Below are 20435 nucleotides of genomic sequence, written 5' to 3'. Positions count from 1 at the left end.
GTGAGAATGTGTGTGACAACCACTCAGGGCAACACACTGAATGATCTGACACTATTAAAAGATGCGCTGCGGGGTCCAGTGGAGCTGAAATCCTGAGATACGTGAGCAGCCTGACTCATACGTGAGTCCACACACATATAACTCGTAAATGTACTGTAGTTTCCACCTAAATATTAAACACAACACTTTTCAACATTGATAATAACATGTTTCTTGAGCAGCAAATCAGCGTATTAGAGTGATGTCTGAAGAATCACGTGCCACTGAAAAAAGTACATTTTATAATATATTGAAGTTATTTTAAATTGCAATAACATTACACTTTTTTATTGTTTTACAACAAATACAACAAAATACAATAAAATATTTAAAATTTAAAAGTTATTGTAAATTGTAATAATGTTTTACAATATTACTATTTTTCCTAGATTTTTGATCATAAATGCAGCCTTGGTGAGCATAAAAATATTTCTAAGACATTTAAAAATCTTTTTTCGAAAATATTATCCCCAAATTATAGTCGTGAATAACACCCACACCCCCACACCAATATTTATTTACAGCCCAATATATTTGCATCAGCATGTGGCCTCAGGACATGCAGAGAGTGAAATATGAACAGTAAAAATGAAATGTCTCTATGTATAATAATGCGTATGAGCATACTGAACTTTTTTTTTTCCAAGATGATTAATAAGAACAAGACGCACAGTAATATGTATCCCTTTTAATACTGCTAGCGTTCGCATTAGATTAGTGATGGTGCGTAAAATACTGCCCCGATCCAATGTAATTTACTCGCACTCTGGTACAAACAAACATTGTGCTCATTTGCATACATTTTCTTTGGTTAGACTGGCATCTTAAAACACAACAGAAATACACAAGAAGAGACCATAATGGGTCCCATGGCTATCACTTTAAAGTGGTGTTGATTAGTACTGCCTAAAATGACTAAATGTGAGACAATTGACATTTAACAACAAGACCAAAGCGATAAAATATAGCATACTATCATATCTATTAACACCTTGCGTGATATTCGCAGCTGTAGATGACATCATAACCATCTGGCCCCTTTTACACAGGCTTTAGATACAACGTAATTCTCGTCAGAAGAACTATGTCATTGCTAAAACGTAAATAAGCACTGAAGTCTTTGGTGTGAGACATTGTCCTTAAACTCTGTAGGTTCATGCAAGCATCAAGACAATGCAGTTCAAATTCTCTCTATGTATTAGAGGATCTTGGTACCTAATCATATTATAACGTATGAAAATCTCTGTATATTTTGATTTAAAGCTACAATGTGACACACAATAAAATATAATATTACATTGTTCTCAAGTAAGATCGTAGTGAAAGAACTTTGGAAGCATTTTCTCGTTCTGATCCCAACTGAACACACTTAGACCACCTCTAAAACCATACCTGTGTACCATCTGTCATCCGTTTAGAGAAAACAAAGCAATCTTCAATAAACATGGCTGTGAAACAGGCCTAAACACGGTTGCCTGTAGGCATTTACGGACCCCAGAGCTTGAGGTCGATGCTGTCCTGTGGTTTTACACCACCTCCACATAGTTAGCTGGGTAAAGGCCCTCTTTCCCTCCGTCCATCATGCCTCTGCACCAACCCTGATCATCCTCATCCTCGATCTTTAGAAACTCCTCACCTTAACACACACACAAACATAAAAAGCATCAGAGGCGGTAGATGTACGTCATATAGGCACATATGAATACACAAACATAAACAAGGGCAGATTACCTGCTTTGAAGGACAGTTCATCTGTCTCCTGTCCAACATAGTCATAGAGAGCTCTGACTCTCACTCCTCCAATCATTACACTGAGATGAGGAGAGAAAACAGTCACTAAAATAAGCACCATCTTAAATTGTTGAATGTAGTCATTATTTTTGTTTTCTTTGCACACAGAATATTCTCATATCATAAAATTAAGGTTGAACCACTGATGTCACATGGACTATTCAATGTCCTTAGTATCTTTCTGGGCTTTGAACATGTCAGTTGCGTTGCTGAAAATGACCGAAGGTCTTACGTGTTTGGAGGGTGAGTAATTAATGACAGAATTTTCATTTTTGGGTGAACTATCCCTTTAAGTAAGAGATATAAAGTCAAAATTATTACATCTATTTCAAAATTATGAGATCCTCTAATAATTATGACCTTTTATCTAACAATTTCCACTGTTAAATTTCGAGTTTTAACTCATAATTTATGATGTAGTATCTCATCATTTTACTTTGTTTGTCATAATTGTATGACTTTTTATGTGATAATTCTGATCAACCAAAGCATGTTTTTTTCTTATGCAGCAAAAATGGGCTTCCATTATAATACATCAAAGAAACATAACTGCCGATTTGTTTATTTCTTAAATATAAACTTTTTAAAAACCATATAACTTACAGATGTAATACTGTCAAACACTAGACCAAAAAAAGAAGGATATTAAAGGACTATTATTTCCTTGGATAGGTTTAAACTAGTGCTGTTCAAAAGATTAATCGTGATTAACTGCAATTAATCACGAAAATAAAAGTTTTTGTTTACATAATATATATAATGTTTATATAATGTATATATAAATACACACACATATAGCATATATTTTGAAAATATTTACATGTATTTACATATATATTTATATTCACATAATTTATATTATATATAAATATATTTAATATATAAATAACATATTTTTCTTAAATATATAGATGCATGTGTGTGTGTTTATATATACATAATAAATATACACAGTACACATACACATATAAACAAAAACTTTTATTTTGGATGCACTTAATTACGATTAATATTTTGACAGCACTATTTTAAACTGAATTTATTCAAAAATACTGTAAATTTTGTTGCTGCCATAGCACTTATAATACACAGAATAAGAATTTGCTCCAAGGATATTAATGTTCCAAGCTTAGCATCATTTCATTTATTGATTCAGATTATTGTACTGTATTATTGATAGCAATTAAAGAGTTAATGTAATGTAATGTTATCATATGTAATGTCTTTAAAATAAAAGTTTATTTATCATTTACAGGGTTAGTTCACCCAAAAATGACAAATCTGTCATTAATTACTCTTATGTCAGTCCAAACCTGTAAGACCTTCGTTCATCTTTGGAAGACAAATGAAGAGATTTTTGATGAAGTCTGAGAGCTTTCTTGACCCTGCATAGACAGCAATGCATCTACCACCTTCAAGGCCCAGAAAGGTAGTAAGGACATCATTAAAATAGTCCATGTGACATCAGTGATTCAACCATAATTTTACAAAGCTACATGAATAAGTTTTGTGTACTTTATTCAACAATTCTTCTCTTCTGATTTCATTAAAAAATACACAAAGATGAACGAAGGTCTTATGGGTTTGGAGCCACATGAGGGTGAGTAATTAATGGCAGAATTTTCATTTTTGGGTGAACTATCCCTTTAAGTTGACTGGCATCAGCATTTGCTTCAATTACAATTCACAGTCTCCACAGTTTTACTCACAGTACTGCATAAATTATTGATTTCTGTAAAGAAAACTGTTTTGCAATGTCACAATTCATATCAGCATTGGACGTAATATCCAATCAATGTTTGCTTCTGTATTTTACTGCAAATCACACTGTTCAATCCCTAGCTCATTCCTTGTCAAGCTTGTCTGAGCAATAGTATCCAAGTGGACTGAGCTTTGCCATGGGTCAATACACACCAGCAAACAATAACAAGACCTAAAGTTCAAAAAAGGCCCAGTTTGGTTTGTAGTGAATAACAGTCAGGCAGCCTAGCGCTGTGAAGCCCCACAGCAAATACCACTGTAGTAAACTGACCTTCTCTCCATCACTACTGCTTTCTGCTCCACCTCCTTCCTTCCCTTTTTATGCTTCTTGTCTGGAGTCCACTCCTGAAATAGAAAGAGAGTGAGAGACGGAGTGAGTAAGGGAGTAAATGTGGGTTTTGGCACAACAGAACCCAGTCTATTTGAAGATGTGCCTCTGTGCGATACATAAATATCACAGATAACAACAAAGTCGTCATTCTAACACCCTCAAGAATGCATTAACCTCAAAACTATACTTTAAAACAAACCTGAAGCATAAAGTGCTACAGTTTGTTTTTGCCGCGGACCTGAGTGATATGAATGTGGCTTACTGCACATTTCTCACTGCAGATAATGCACCTTATTTTTAATATAAGACCGGGTACGATCATTTGTAAGTTGCGAGGCCTCCGATGTCAGTCGCTTCCATTTATTTTAGCTGTACAAAAACCGTTAGTTCTGCTGCTTGATACTGCAGAATGGTATTTGTTATCATATACAGTCATTTTAATTATTGCAATAAATTAATTCTTCTAGTTATTCACCTATAGCAGATAATAAATCAGAAATCTTACACATTCACAGAAAATAGAGTATCCAGAGTATCAGAGAGACACGAGGTCAGGGTTTTTTAACACAGGCCAACAGGCAACTATCTAGAAGTCACCTACAAGACCATAACCTCTTGTCAGTGAGTTGTGCACAAGCAATCACCAGTCAGATTTTCTTTAGAAAATGTAAAAATTAAGTTTTAGCAAATGTTTGTTAAACATATTTGCAATATAAACTGCACTGTATATACTCTATTGTATTTACTTGAAATTGAGGCCAGTCGGTGGGCATTCCTGGCCCGTGTGTATTCTTCCACCAGCGCAAATCTTCCTGCTCGCTGATGGACATCAGAGTATTATGGAGCTCATTGTACACGGCTTTTACGCTAACAGAGAGAGAGAGAGAGAGAGAGAGAGAAAGAACTTTTATAATTCATAAGAGTCATACTGAAATGGACAGAATGTAAGATTTGAGCAGTTTAACCCTTTCACACACCTCTCATTGTTGGTGACATCCAAGTGTCTGTGGATGGACAGGAAGGCCTGTTTGAGGAAACTTATCCTCTTCCTCTCCTCCTCTTGTGATTGGTCAAAGATAGACTCCATTTCCTCCATGTAGCGTGGAGCATAACGTGTCACTTCCTCAAGAACCTTCTCATAGCGAGCTCGCACCTGCAGGAATTTGCAGCCAGTTAGATGTGAGTTGTGTTTATGTTCCACTTTAGACTGAACTGGATTTTGAATGCAACTTCAAAACAATTTTTAAATTGTCAAAGCTGTTATTTTCCAAACAATAAAAACGCATGGCTAACTTTTTATAAATAACTATAATATGTATATACACTACCAGTCAAAAGTTTTTGAACAGTAAGCTTTTTATATGTTTTTTAAAGAAGTCTCCTCTGCTCACCAAACCTGCATTTATTTGATCCAAAGTACAGCGAAAACAGTATAATTTTGAATATGAATTTGATATTTTTACTATTTAAAATAACATTTTTCTATTTTTATATTTCTATTTGCTGTTCAATAAACAATTTTATTATTATTATCGATACTGAAAACACTTGAGTACATTCAGGATTCTTTGATGAATAGAAAGAGAAAGTTCCAAAGATCAGTTTGGAGTATAATTTTTTTTTTTTTGGGGGGGGAAAGAAATTATAGAAATAAATACTTTTATTTAGCATGCTTTAAATTGATCAAAATTGATGATAAAGTCATTTATAATGTTACAAAAGATTTCAGATAAAAGCTGTTCTTCTGAACTTTCTATTCATCAAAGAAACCTGAAAAAATTCTACTCAGCTGTTTTCAATATAATAATAATAATAATGTTTATTGAGCAGCAAATTAGAATATTCAAATGATGATGAGTAATGATGCAAAAAAAAATCAGCTTTGAAATCACAGGAATAAACTACATTTTAAAATATATTCCAATTGAAAACTGTCATTTTAAATAGTAAAAATTTTTAAAAAAATTACTGTTTTTGCTGTACTTTGGATTAAATAAATGCAGGCTTGACTTCTTTAGAAAATAGTAAAAATCTTACTGCTCAAAAACTTTTGACTGGTGCATGTATGTATTTTTTCTAAGTTGTTATAATATTTCACAATAGAAATGTTTTTACTGTATTTTTAATCAAATAAATAAATAAAAAGTATTGGTCCAAAAATGTCACATGACAAATAAGACTAGATGTACATGTATTAGGGTTTACTAAATTGTTAAAACAAGTATGTACATTAGATTAATATGTGGTAAACAAGTAAGTGTGCAATATATTGTGTGATTCCACTGCATCGTTAAGCAGCTTGTAAATGTAAACAAAGTTTTTTTTTGCTTCCTTTTCCTGACTCGGATGATACAAGGTTATTTGAAACTCTCTATTTTTTTTTCCTCTCTATTTCTGTTTCTTTCTGACAGTCTCCCCCACGCAGCACTCACTTTCTCTGTCTCCTGACGAGCCAGTTCGGTCTCTTCCTGAATCTTCCTCTGTTTCTCAATGGCAATGTCAGGGTTGCCTTGGGCATGGGCCTCCCTCTCACGAGCCATGTGTTCCTTACGGCAAGCTTTGTGAAACGCTGACCTGGCCTTCTCTAGCTGCCGCAATAAAAAAACACACATCCAGGTCAGATTCATATAGGCCAGGGGTCAGTACTGCACACTGTACACATTCATTTTCAAAAATTCAACTGTTCATTATTCAACAATTATGATTTATAATTTTTTTTGCTTTTGCCCTTACAATACTGTGTACAGAACAAATAAAATAAGTGAAATTTTACCCTCAGAACTGCAATGCTTGCATTACCTTCTTCAGTCTTTTGGCCCAGGGCTTCTGAGCACGTGAGAAACCGGTTTCAAAATCCTGGGACTCCTTGAAACCTCCAAACATCTTCTTATGGAACGTCTCCTTTTGCCACGTCCGGATGCGATCTCCGTCTTCTGACACCAGAGCACGGCAGATGGAAGAGTGCAGTGAGGAGAGGCGGTCAGCAGAAGAGAGGAAGCACTGCCATGCTTGTAACAGAGAGCCGTAGAGAGGACCTGCACAAAGATGAAGACAAACATATTCATGAAATAAATGAGAAAACTATTTAAAATCACAAAAAAATCTTCTTCATCAGATACTAAACTAAAGATGAGGGCATCTCATGTAAAACGCCGGTCACGGCTCCTTAAAGGGATAGTGGTGGGTGAGTATTTAATGACAGAATTTTCATTTTCGGGTATCTATCACTTTAACTATATGACATCTGTGTGACTCTCCACAAAAGACTCTTATGTTATATTCAAAATACTACTCATACTCATAATCTTTTTCAGTATGCAGTATATACACACTGAAATGTGTGAAATATCGTATCCCACAGTGCACTGCAGATTTGATGATTCATTTCCAACGTAGTGTATAAAATATCACATGTGAACAGTACTTTCTCCTTGTTATTATTACTGTCAAAACTCATTCTTAGACTAAATCTGATCAATAAATAATAATGTTTATTCCTCAGATGAACTTGTTGATGAACGCTGAACAACATATGTGTCCCTGGACCACAAGACCAGTCATAAGTATCATGGGTATATTTGTAGCAATAGCCAACAATACATCGTATGGGTCAAAATTATTGATTTTTCTTTTATGACAAAAATCATTAGGATATTAAGTAAAGATCATGTTCCGTGAAGATATTTTTTAAATTTCCTACCGTAAATATATCAAAACTTACTTTTTGATTAGTAATATGCATTGCTAAGAACTTCATTTGGACAAATTTAAAGGTGATTTTCTCAATATTTTGTTTTTCTTGCACCCTTAGATTTTCAAATAGTTATATCTCGGCCAAATATTGTCCTGTCCTAACAAACCATACAATGGAAAGCTTATTTATTCAGCTTTCAAATGATGATCCAGGGTCACATATAAAGTCACATGACAACATTATAGCACAAGCTTAGCAAAGTTTGTTTATTAAATATAAACAAAACCTCAATAAACGATTTATTTTTATTTCCAGCATAGTATTTAAAATTACAGGTTGTAGTACACAGTAAGCAATATGCTTAAATAAATCCTAATCTAATCATGGCAAACTATATATCGTTGGAGAGGTCTAAGACTCCTAAATAAATATATTTTACCACTCTTTTGTGTTACAAATTATGTAGGAAAAGTAATAGATTAGTTTATGAACAGAGTGCACCTCAAAAATCTACATCAAATCAGGAGTTCTGACCTTTGTCACCAAAAGACTTTCTTCGTTGCCTTTTTACCTATCACGCAATATAACTCTATGGAAATTATACATCAACTGAAAACTTAAAATCTCAAAATTCATCCTTTGAAAACCATTTTAAAATCAGACATTGCATTACCATGGAAATTGTACATCAAAATCATATTACAAAATGTTTTCATTCATGAACTATAAAAAATTAACTTTGGATAGTGCATTTTTATGTCTATGTTTAGGGAAGTGGAGTGGGCATGACAGTTAAAGGGTTAACTCATATTACCTCTAAACGTGATGAATTAAAAATAGTGAGGTTATGTCACAATCATTTAGCATACTATTAGCATTATTAATATGTTGAAAAGTAAACATAATAAAACATTTACTATTATTTATTATTTTTTAAATAACATCCAATATGCAGTCTATACTGCACAGTGTGCAATAAAAAATACATTATTTTGATTGAAATTCAAAATAATCATTTTATTATTTATTTTTAATCATAATAAAATAATCAATAAATTAATTAATGATTATTCCTCAACTTGTTGAAATAAATAACAGTGTAAGGTCATGTTAAAATCACTTAGCATTTAATTAGAAGTGTTGTAATGTTAACTAATGTTAGCCATTGACACCTTACTGTAAGATGTGTTACCCTAATTTTTTTATATAACACGAAAAAAAACAGTACATACAGCACAGTATGCAGGAAGCAATACGTTTTTTGTTCAAGACATCTTGATCAAAACCTCAATACTCACTGGCATCCACTAGGGGTTTCCACTTGGTACTCCACTCACTAAGCTGCTGCGCGTACTGTCTCTCGACCCTGGCCCTCTCCTGGAAACACGCCACTATATCATTACACGCCTGGAAGGCATCTTCGGTCCTCTTCACTGTCCGGTGGTAGTTCCCTGGCTGTGACACAGACAGACACAGCATGAATAAAACTGTAAGGTTAATCGCAAAATACAGAGGGAAAAGAAAATGAAAGACTAGCAATTGGCGCTTAAGGTTTATAGGCTGTTTAAGAGGTCAAGAGTGAGGTATTTACAGGGAAAATGTCCCTCTCTCTTCTGAGGGACTGGCCTCATTTCTTTTCCAGCAGGGTCACTGAGTTTGTTGGGCAAGTTATCAGTATAGCGTAAGGTTTGTTTCTTATATAAACGCCCGAAGACAACATGTGGTGTGGAAAACCAGAGTACAATTCAAACATTATTCCCCCCAAAAAAACATCTGTGACTAGATGAGTACCAGTGAGTCAAGACAATTCAGGCCACGGTAAGTGGGGCATCACATGGACAGCGCAGCGAAAGGGGTTGATTAACTGCAATAACACAATAAATGAGGGAGGAGGGCGAACATAATGACATTTCCAGAATGGGCGTCGCGTTTGCTGATGTGGAGCGTGTTCTTCCATTTTATTAGCGGCTCCCCCACAATTTGATCAATTCATCTCTCTCCTCTACATCTTCCTTCTGTGCTATTCTTTGTCGGTTCTTTCTCTCTCTCTCGCTCTCTTTCTTTCTTAGCGGTGGTTTGCACCACGTATTTTTCCCAGTCTGAGAAAAAAGTAAAAACAGCTGAGGAATCTCAACTCCGGCCAAGAGCGGTGCAGAGCAGCACCTGCCAACCAATCAGAGAAACACAGAAATCAAACAAGTAACACAATCCCTGTCAATAAGAATATAACATTCAGCTGGACTCAAAGCGGAATAACATTTAAACAGAACTGTTTTACTGAACATTTAAAAATCCATCCTATTCAACTCTGGCTGAAACTTTCTGTATTTCATCACTGCAGTCTACAGCCAGTGCTGTGGTTAACCAATCACAGCATCTAGGATGAACACAAAAACCCTACAGCGCTCAGTTCTGGTCAGTGGCCAGCCAATTACAAGGTAGGACATGCAACAAAACCCTTGCAGGCGATAGCAGTGTGGTTGTTGTAAACTGACTGAACATCATTGGTCGGAGCATTTCAACCAAAACCGTAGCACTGGCCAAGATCCAGATGGGATGGCAACTCAGCAAAAAGAGCCGAGGCTAAATAGAGAGCTGAGAAGAATCTTAAACAGCTTCATACGGCTCTCAAAGTGCTCTAGATGTCATTGATAATGACAAGAAATCACCACAGGACACTCCATAAATATTCATCAGATAAAACTCACCTACAATGTATATGTGGGTGTATACAATGTATACAATTATATGCACATTCAGTTACTGTAGATGCAAAATTACTTTGCACAAAGGTTTCTGTCGGGTTTCCAAGAGGCTTATGGAATAGAATTACTTCAAAATAAAGACAACAGTGGTGAAGAGCAAGTCTTCAGTATGTTATGCGTCTAACTAACATCAGTTTGCTCCAAGGGGGCCGTCACTGTAATAAGTATACTGTAAATCACTTTGGATAAAAGCAACTGCTAAATAACAGCTTGCTGTTTACTTACTAAATATAAGTTTGAACGTCAACATGACACTTAATAGTGCCTATATGTAATTATATGGAAAGTATCATCACATAATTACTATTATTAGTATCCTAAGAACCTATTAGAAATATTTTAAGTGCTGGGCGATATACCGGTTCAAATGGTAAACCCTTCTAAGTTACGTCCACAGTATGAATTAGTAAAAAAAAAAAAAAGACATACCGTACAAGTGAACTGGGTCATTCTATAATTAGGGGTACATTGAGAATTTGACAATGTGAAGAAAACAGTTTTCCTGTTTCTCAAACACCCAAACATGACCTTACATAGCTGCTTTCTAAATTCCAAATTGCATAAGTACTATATAAACAAAGGGAATATGTGCATAAAATACCTATATTTATGTTTGTTACTGTCCACCATGTTACCTTTACTGGGTAACACAGTTGACAGGTAACTTAGTTGACATTTTTAGTGTTTTGGGCCTATACTCAACATGGAAGCCTAGAACTACTGAGCATATGGTATGTTTAAAATACATTTTCATAAACAAAACATAAGTTTTAGTTAAATTGTCTTAAAAAAAGTAAAATTTGCAGCAGTAATACTTGGGTAACAGGTTTGATAGTTTAACCAATATTAGAGGAAAGAGAGAGAACATAACTTCTAGTGTTTCATTCATGTCTTCTAGAGGAAATATCATCATACTGTGCAAATTATGCGAGAATTGGACAAACCATTCCTTTTTGAGGGGTAACTTAGTTGACAATGGGTTTTCAGACAGAAATAAAACAAGTTATGTCACAATAAACACTTATTATTTTTGAAGCGCACACCCAAATGTCTTGATAACCTCATCTAACTGAAGGCAAAACTATGAAATGAATTATATTTGAGGTAATTTTCATGCTTAAAAGCAGAGTAGAATGAGCAAGTTTACAAAATCGGACAGCTGAATACCAGGGTTGTATGTGATATGAACATCATTTTTGAACAAAAGATATTGGCTTTTTCAACATATAGTAGTGTGATTGGGAAAAAATATAATTGTGTACTAGAAAATTAAGCATCGGGGCTTTATATTGGATGAAATATATTTAAAATATACTTCACGGACATGAGATGTACCCACAATTATAGAATGACCCAACTATTAATTCAACTAATTCTTTAACTGGGGAAATAAACATAATTGGATATATATATAATAATTGGAAACAGAAGTTTATAGAAACCAGAGACACTGAAGGTGAACGCAAAGAGGAGAAAATACTGTAGCAGGCTAAGCCAACTCACTGTTCACAATGAAAGAAAACCATAAACACTGAACTGGGGGTGAGGGGTTTATATGAATGTGTCTCTGAGAGGAACTGTTTCCAGAAAAGTTTAGATGGTATTTTCTTTTCATCTTACCTCCATATAATGCATATTAATGTAGTATTTAAAAGTACAGTGCTGCTTTGTTTACAGCTGTAATTGAGGAAACGCTGTATCGCTTCTAACGCCTGCAAAGGGCCACCTGCTGTCAGAGATTGAATTTGCGTCTCATTCAGCCTGTCTGCTGTTTTTATTTCATTCAGATATGTTTTATGTACCATAATATCACAAAGCTAAGGTCAGACCATTCTGTTTTTGCTTTCAATTTTGAAATTATAGAATCTAATTTACATAAAAAAAACTGCTCATACCATATGTTACATGTTCGTTTGGATCGTGTTTAAAATTCAACTGCAACTGTTTCATGCATTCTGATTCATATAAAGGCACAGTCAGGGAAAATATGTGATAAACCATGAAACTGTCACAATCCTGAGAAATGCTCAGGATGCACAAATAATGCACAAATATAAAACAGAAAATTAAAAGTGAAAACTACAACACACGAACAAATACACCTCTTGTTTATCCACAGGGTGTTTGAACAAACCAAAAGCAAAAACACTTTACAGTGAAAAAACTACTGTGAGCATCACTGAGTACTATTTTCAAGCATTTATAAAGGTATTAAAAGGCAAGGTTCTGCATGATTCCCAGCAGCACTGCAGAGCATGAAAGCAAACCAATTAGGGAGCTGAGAGACAAAAGCTGAGCTAATTAAAATGGGTGGAGGCACAATGGATGAAATTTATAGACTGAGATTAAAGGTTAAAGAACCATAAAACATACTGCAGCAGTCTCAAAGAAATAAAATAGACTTCACTTGGATATTAATCTTCATTTGGTTAATGCAGAGTGTTCAGAAGCTTTTGTGAAGCATTCCACTTAATGTCCAAACAAATCATGTCATCTGTCATTGCTCCAACTGTTTAGCTGTTATAACCAAGTCAAGCTACATCACCCACATGCATTTCTGCTAACATATTTATAACAAAGTAGAAGCGGATGGTATTTTCTAGAGGTCCATCACCCTGTCTGAGTCATTGCTCTCCTTCCTCCCTCTCTCACTTACCATCCAAAAGCTCTGATTGTTGGCATCCTCAGGGCCCGTCTCTGCCGAGAGCGTTGACATGATGGAGTCTGGAACAGAGATATGACAAACAACACTGTGAGGCATTAAATGCACACTCATTTTCCTCATTAAAAACCGTTTTACATAATTAATAGTACCTTTGAAAAATATTTAAAATCATCTACATTCACATGAGATCACCACTGCTGTGTTTCAAAGGGGTCATAACATGAGAAATCAAATTTGCCTTGATCTTTTGCCATTTAAGAGGTGTTTGTACCATTAAAACATCCTGCAAGTTTTATAGCTCAAAACGTCCTCCTCATTATAAACAAAACATTTATGGAACTCCACTTCCAGAACAACAATTTACAAATAATAGAAAAATAAAAATTTGTATCCACAAGTTTCCACGGCCCATGAGGCCTTGCGTCAAAAGTGGGAGCGTCTTCCAGTTCAAAGTAAACAAGCGGGACGTGACACTCATTCATTCAACAGTTGACAGGAGTGACAGGCAAATGAAGCCTCGTGAAGCACCGAGACTTTCCTCTGACTCTTTTGGGAAAAGATTCAAAGCTTTGAGAGTGTCACAGGCAGCACTGACGTCCACTATATGGAGAAAATTCCTGAAATGTTTTCCTCAAAAAAACATTTCTTTTCACTGAAGAAAGAAAGACATGAACATCTTGGATGACTGGGATGAATGGGGTGAGTACATTATCTGTAAATTTTTGTTCTGGAAGTGAACTAATACTTTAACACCCGACACGCTGAATATGAGTTGTGTCAAAAACAAATATAAATTACAATCACTGCCGTTACCTTATCTACACTGGATACAGCATACAGATGCACGTTTGATTTTTTACACAATCCACGCGCCTGAGTTTATTGTCTGTCGGACAAATGAAATGAAAGACCGTTCGCTTCGGCGCATTTGATTTAAACAGCTCGTTTACGTTTTTGTACAGATACCAGAAGGATCCCAGTGTAAGAAACAAGTGGATTGTTTATTTTTAATGGCATCCCAGATTGTGTCTGAGGATTGATCAGAGCATTCTGTTTTGTAAATGAGGCACAGTCTCATGGAGAGACTGTTTGTTGAAAGATGAAGCGGTACTAGATCTGACTGCAGCTGCATCACAAACTGTAAGTAAATTATCTCATAATGCTTTGTCTAGAAATTACTGTTGTTGTTTTTTTTGTTTGTTTTTGATCATGTTGTCAAAACACTCACATGAAATAGCGATGGGACGTTGATACTGTTTCCTATGCAATGACATTAGCCAATCATAACAGTGGCCAATTCCTGACAAGCTTTAAAGGACCTGCCTCTTAAAACAGCTCGTTTTAGACAGAGGGGTCAGAATGAAGGTTGAAAATAATATTTTTTCCACATATTTGTGGAAGAAACTTTGTTAACATTATAAGTAAACCCAAAGGAACATATTAAAAAAAATATTTAAAAAATGGTTAAAAATCCATGTCATGACCCCTTTAATCTGCACAGGGTGGGTCGCTTTGTGAAAGCTACCATGTTGAGATCACAAGACTAGCTAAATACTATTCTCTTCACCTTAGTAACCCCTTGTTATAAGATACTTTCATTTATGGAATAAATTTATCCTTGCTGACTAATGTATATCACATTTCTACAGTGACATCATTAACTACACTGCTGACAAAAACAACAGAAACCATCACAGAATTTGTAATGGTTTTACTGGTTATAATGGGAATTGTATTGATTTTAATGAAAACTGTAATGGTCCCTTTGGGTCTCTACTGGTAATTTCTCATCTTCTATTGATGGCTTGTTAAAACCACTAAATCCTAATGGAAAATGTCCCAAAACACGCTACACAAAGCCATTTACTAATGATTTTAATGGTTAATAGTTGATGGTTAGTAATGTTTGTACTGGTATTTGTAGTGGAAATCATTAGAATTTCTGTGATGGTTTAGTTTTTGCATGATGCTGTATCCACACCACTAGGTGTCAGCATAAGTCCAAAATGCCTGGTGTATTAAATAATGCAACAAATAAAAAAAGTTACTGATACAGCTTTAGAACAAAATTACTAGTAGTTTTTATTTCTTCATTTAGCTGTGAGAAACAGAGGTCAGTAGTTGGGCTAGTACTCTCCATCCGACATGCCAGAGGGACAAATGGCTGGAATTATTTCTAGCTTGTCTTAACAGGCAGACAATAGTCAGATATGTGTGACAGAGCTGAATCACTACATACTGTCTCTAATAGCATGCTTGGAGGGCGTTGTGTTTTACAAGCTTTCTTCTATTTAAACTACAGTTTACGAACTGCGTCGGAAAGTGCACAGCTCCAACAAACAAGTTTAATTGTCTTGAAGTCTAGTTTTTGAAGAAAGGAGGATAGTTATATACAAGGTTGTTTACAGAGGATCAAAGGATGAAAAATGCGTAAGAAATGAAAAGGCTCAAAGCAGATGTGAGTGTTGAAGCGGGGTTATAGTCAGACAGATAGTGGTTAATACTCTCCACTGCTATCTGCCTTGATCCAGAGCTCTGGGCTTTGACATTTGAGCCGTCCCAAAATAAACATGAGGTGCAAGTTCACCAACACCAACACATACTCATACACACTGGTTCTCTTTTGAAACCACACATGTTGATGAGCTCCTCAACACATATGCTTGCAAACATAAGCACATGTGGCCGGCTGACATGCCTACACAGGCGCATGTCTGAGCTGCACCGACTGCACAACATGCCTGTGGACATTTGTTTCGGTGAATGTAATAGACCGCATTTTGTCACAAGACACGGAGGGAGAAGAAGATGACAGAAGGGAAGTGCATGAACAAGCTGTTATTTGTCTGTCTCTCTCTCTCCCTCTCAGAGGGTTCATGGGCCTCAGTGCATCATCCCACATTTTCTCTTCCTATCGCCTTTTCCCACTGCAGGGGTCATGGGTATAGTAAATCACTCTATATTTGAACTTTAACCTCACTTCCTGTTCCCCCTCTGTTCCTCTCCCTCCAGACAGTCTTGGGCTCTCTGAGAATATGAGCAGGGACGAGCTTAAAGGGACAGTTCACCCAAAAAAGAAAAATCTGTCTTCAATTTCCTATCCTTATTGTTATTCTAAACCTATTTGACTTTCTTAGTTTTGCGGAAGACAAAATATGTTTCGAAAACAAGCTTTCAAGCTTTCAAAACGATGGTAAAGCACCTTTTAAAAAATAGACGTTTCAAGTCTTTCATAGTTTTGTGTGAGGAACACACTGACACGTGCATTATTTTAGGTTGGATCTTTGGAATGAAATCGTTAAAGGAGAACTTCCAGATAATGTACTCACCCCCTTGTCGTCCAAGATTTTCATGTCTTTCTGTCGTCAGTCGTAAAGAAATTATGCTTTTTGAGTTCAACATTTCAGGATTTTTCAGTTAGATTTTTTCATTAAAAAACTACAATTTAAATACTTTTTAATCTCAAATGCTCATCTTGTCTTGCTCTCCCTAAACTCTGTGTGTTCTGGTTCAAGACAAAGAGGGTATGTCGAAAAAGTCCAATCGTATTTTCTCTCTCAACTCCAAATTCATTTCAAAATCACCCTACATCGCTGCAGAAGTACCGACCCAGTCTTTGCAAAGTAAACATGCAAAGAAGGTCAAACACCCTTAACAAAAAAGGTAAAACAGCGATATAAGACAATTTTGAAGTTGAAGGAGAACATGAGATGGGAGTTTTTCAACATACCCTAACTGTCATGAACCGGAAAAAACTGTTCAGGCAGAGTGAGACATGACGAGCGTTTGACATCAAAAAGTGTATAAATTGTATTATTTTAATGAAAATAACCGATCGCTACGCTAGATAAGACCCTTCTTTCTCGGCAGGGATTGTTTACAACCGCATTTGGGATTGTTTGAAGCCGCATTTAAACTGCATTTTGGAAGTTCAAACTCGGGGCACCATATCAGTCCATTATATGGAGAAAAATGCTGAAATGTTTTCCTCAAAAGGCATAATTTCTTTATGGCTGAAGAAAGAAAGACATGAACATCTTGGATGACAAGGTGGTGAGTACATTATCTGTCCATTTTTGTTCTGAAAGTGGACTTTAATGTAGTTAGTTAAAAAATCTGAACGAATCATTCATAAACCAGACTGATACAGTTCTTAAAGTTGTGAATGATCTTTTCTTCCATATTGTGGAATATCGTGAAACAGATTAGGAAAAAAGAAACAATGTAGTATGTAGAATTGTTTCTATCTTTCGGTTGTTGACTGGATGGGGGCAGATGTAAATGCGGGTTTTTGGTCAACTGTAAGAAACTCAACGACTGGAGAAATCCAAGATATGTGTCATTTCACCAAAAGATTCAGATACTACATTCTGACTAAAAATGATCAGATCAAAAAATAAATAAATAATAATTGTTTTAATTAAATAATATATAATAAATAAATAATAAATCATAATTTTCGGTGAATTAATATTTAATGTTTTTCACTCAAAACATATGAATTCATATGTATACTTTTGAGATGCTCTTTTACATTAGTTTAGAAGATTAAATAATTTCACTTGCATTCACAACTGCATGGAAAAAAATATCAACCACATTTATCAGAGGTTCTCCTTTTTTGTTCCATGCAAGGCAGAAAGTTATGCAGGATTGAAGCAACATGATGGTACCTATGTGATAACAGTATTTTCATTTTTTCCATTGCTGCCTGTTTGCGGCCTTTTGTGTGAGGCTAACCTAACATTCTCCAGAAGGGTTTAATCTTCATAACCCATCTCTGTTTAGTCTTCACAACCTATTATAAAATCGCAGTTTAATGTACAATTACATATAAGAATAAACACATCTGACTGACTGAATCATCACTTTTTGGAGATAAAAGCAGATTGTTGAGGTACTCTAAAACGTCAAGGAAAACACATCTAGAAGAGCGTGTTATAAAGTATTGCATTTGGGAGAAGACCAAATAGTACATTCAAAATGGAGATCAAGAACTATTTGAAAGTTTTAAAAGGTCCTGTAACTGGAGAGGAGGGAATGACCCACTTCTCTGAAAATATCATCATGACGTTGCAGTGAATCTCCCTCTGCTCTCCTCTTATTTTCTCTTTTCTCCCCCTTTTCAAAGCCCCTCAAACCCCCATACCCCTCACCCACCCTGGCTCTCTTTCTCTCTCCTCCCCCTGTCCCCGTTTTGAGTGTCACACATAACTCAACACACACTGAAGAAATATATAGCAACTTATGAATGCATCAGACAGAAATAGTATATGAATTCTGCAGAACTCATCAATGCAATGTGATCTAACTCGACACAAACACATACCAAAAAACAGAAGGACAGAGAAAAAGAAGACATCAGACTCACCTCTTAACTTTTTCAGGGAAAGTTTCCTTTTAGTTCAAACTTTTTTCTTTTCTGAAGTAACAGACCACCCCTTTTCTGCTGGCTTTTCCACTTCTAAGACCACCATATGGTTACGGTGTGTTCTGGACACACTCTTTCTTCTCTTCTCTGACTTTGACCCGCTGTCAGTGTTTAATGAGGTGGCTTCCTGTCACTTTCTTTCTCTCCTCTCCTCTCCTCCCTCTCTCCAGATCCCTCTCTTTCCGAAGCAGCTGCGGGCGAACAGACTTTTCGCTCTGTGGATCATACTACATGACAACACTCCTCCCTCTCCATGCCTCTCTCTCTCTTTCTCCCTCTCTCTCTCATTTAAGCACAAAGTTGTTCCTCACAGTAAAGTGGTAATGAAGTGGGTTCAGTCCAGACAATTAGTTTGGATGTGTTTCATTCAAGAATAACCCTAGAAAGAGAGACACATACCTGTTGCAGGCTTTCTTACACACCCATCTATTTAAAGACCTCATGGTAATAAAAATAAGGACTCATTTTGTTAATGTATTAACTAACATAAACTAACAATAAGCAATAATAATAACTAATGTTACCAAATGAAACCCTACTGTAAATTGTTACAATTTTTGTCTTTTGTAACAGCTATGTTTATTACTATAGCAACTTACCTGGCTCAAAAATGCTTAATCTCACAATTCCCATGGTCTCAGGAGGTCCACACAACAGCTGCCTGGCACTGGAACATCCAGTGGTTCTTGCGGAGGGGAGGGAAGGGGAGGGGGAGATGAGAGAAGACCCTCAGATTGTGTTGAACAAAGGTCTGTGACTCAGTATTACAAATATGGCAGCTGTTGTAAACACTGACAAGAGCCTGTCTCAAATATCTTGGCATGCATGGTTTAATTATATCTTTATAATCTTAGGAACAGTAATAGCATCTCAAAAATTAATATAATGAACCCTGTTCTATCTATGTGCTATTCTTAAAGCCATAAAAGTCATAATCGAGGTCAAATATCTTACCCTCATCCCTCTCCACAGAGTTTTTAGGATGCGTCATCAGCCATATTGGCAGCACTGAACGTAAACAACGCCAATGAACCACAACTTGCATATTTCGCTGATTTTTGCTGCTGAAAATGGTCAATTTTTGGGCAGTACTAATCGGTCGGACCTGGAAAAACATTTGGAGTACTACCTGACTGCCAAACGATAACAAACCAAGGAGAAGAGCGCAAAAAACTGTCTGAGGAACCGAAGGCGTTTGTGTTTGGCCAAACTGAACTAGGATTTCCAGTGCAAGAACCTTGACAACATTCGTGTTTGTTCTTTTAATTTTCGGTCAGGAAGGTGAAATATTAGGCTAATATCTTAATTAATACTGCTCGTACGTATCTTTGCCACCTATTAACTTTAAAATATTGTGCCCTTTCCTGCTTACTAATCCTTCTCTAAATGATTTAGCAGCTTCCACACATTTTTTCCCCGTGGTTTAGACAGCATAAATGAGCAGAACAGCATATTCAGTACATTAACCACGCGATCCATCCTGTTGTTTACATCCGAGTATCCAGGTAACTGAGTAATTCATGATGTAAGTGTAAACCCTCTATTACATCATAACCTATTTATCTATTTACAATATATAACACATTTACAGTATTGCATTCATCTGCTAGAAAACAATACAAAAAGAAAGAAATTAATCTAAAAACAAACCATGATTAAAACAATATTATTCGATTTTAAATAAACAAAAATACATAATTTGAAACAAAGTAGCCTATAGAAATATCACGAAAGCCTGTATAGTATAGTTGATGCAATGACATGATTAGTATTTTAAAGGTTCAAAATTTGTCCCCGTATACAACTAAAAAAAAGAAGTAAAAGAACTAAACAAAACTGTTTAATCTCAAACTAATAATATAAAGTACACTACTCCAAATTCAACGATTACAATTTAGAAAAAAAAAGACAGATTAAATTAATAACAAAACCAAAAAGTCTAGAGTGAAAAGAAGATC

The 20435-nt window shown here is 35.6% G+C and overlaps 1 protein-coding gene across 1 annotated transcript; it reads right to left on the bottom strand.

Annotated features, from left to right (window-relative positions):
- Window positions 1-712: 712 nt before the first annotated feature.
- Window positions 713-18856, bottom strand: si:ch211-51c14.1 (protein kinase C and casein kinase substrate in neurons protein 3). The gene is made up of 10 exons (XM_051098680.1): window positions 18418-18856; window positions 13038-13105; window positions 8915-9071; window positions 6722-6957; window positions 6355-6510; window positions 4900-5075; window positions 4669-4789; window positions 3863-3936; window positions 1771-1850; window positions 713-1675 (listed from the first exon to the last, which is right to left on the bottom strand). Exons 2-10 carry the CDS (start codon window positions 13095-13097, stop codon window positions 1566-1568), a joined length of 1170 nt encoding a protein of 389 aa, XP_050954637.1. The 5' UTR covers window positions 13098-13105; window positions 18418-18856; the 3' UTR covers window positions 713-1565.
- Window positions 18857-20435: the final 1579 nt, after the last annotated feature.

The sequence above is a fragment of the Labeo rohita genome, chromosome 3 (genome assembly GCF_022985175.1).
Source record: "Labeo rohita strain BAU-BD-2019 chromosome 3, IGBB_LRoh.1.0, whole genome shotgun sequence".
NCBI lineage: Eukaryota > Metazoa > Chordata > Actinopteri > Cypriniformes > Cyprinidae > Labeo > Labeo rohita.
The sequence above is the reverse complement of the archived record's forward strand: the minus strand, read 5'-3'. Positions and strand labels throughout refer to the sequence as shown.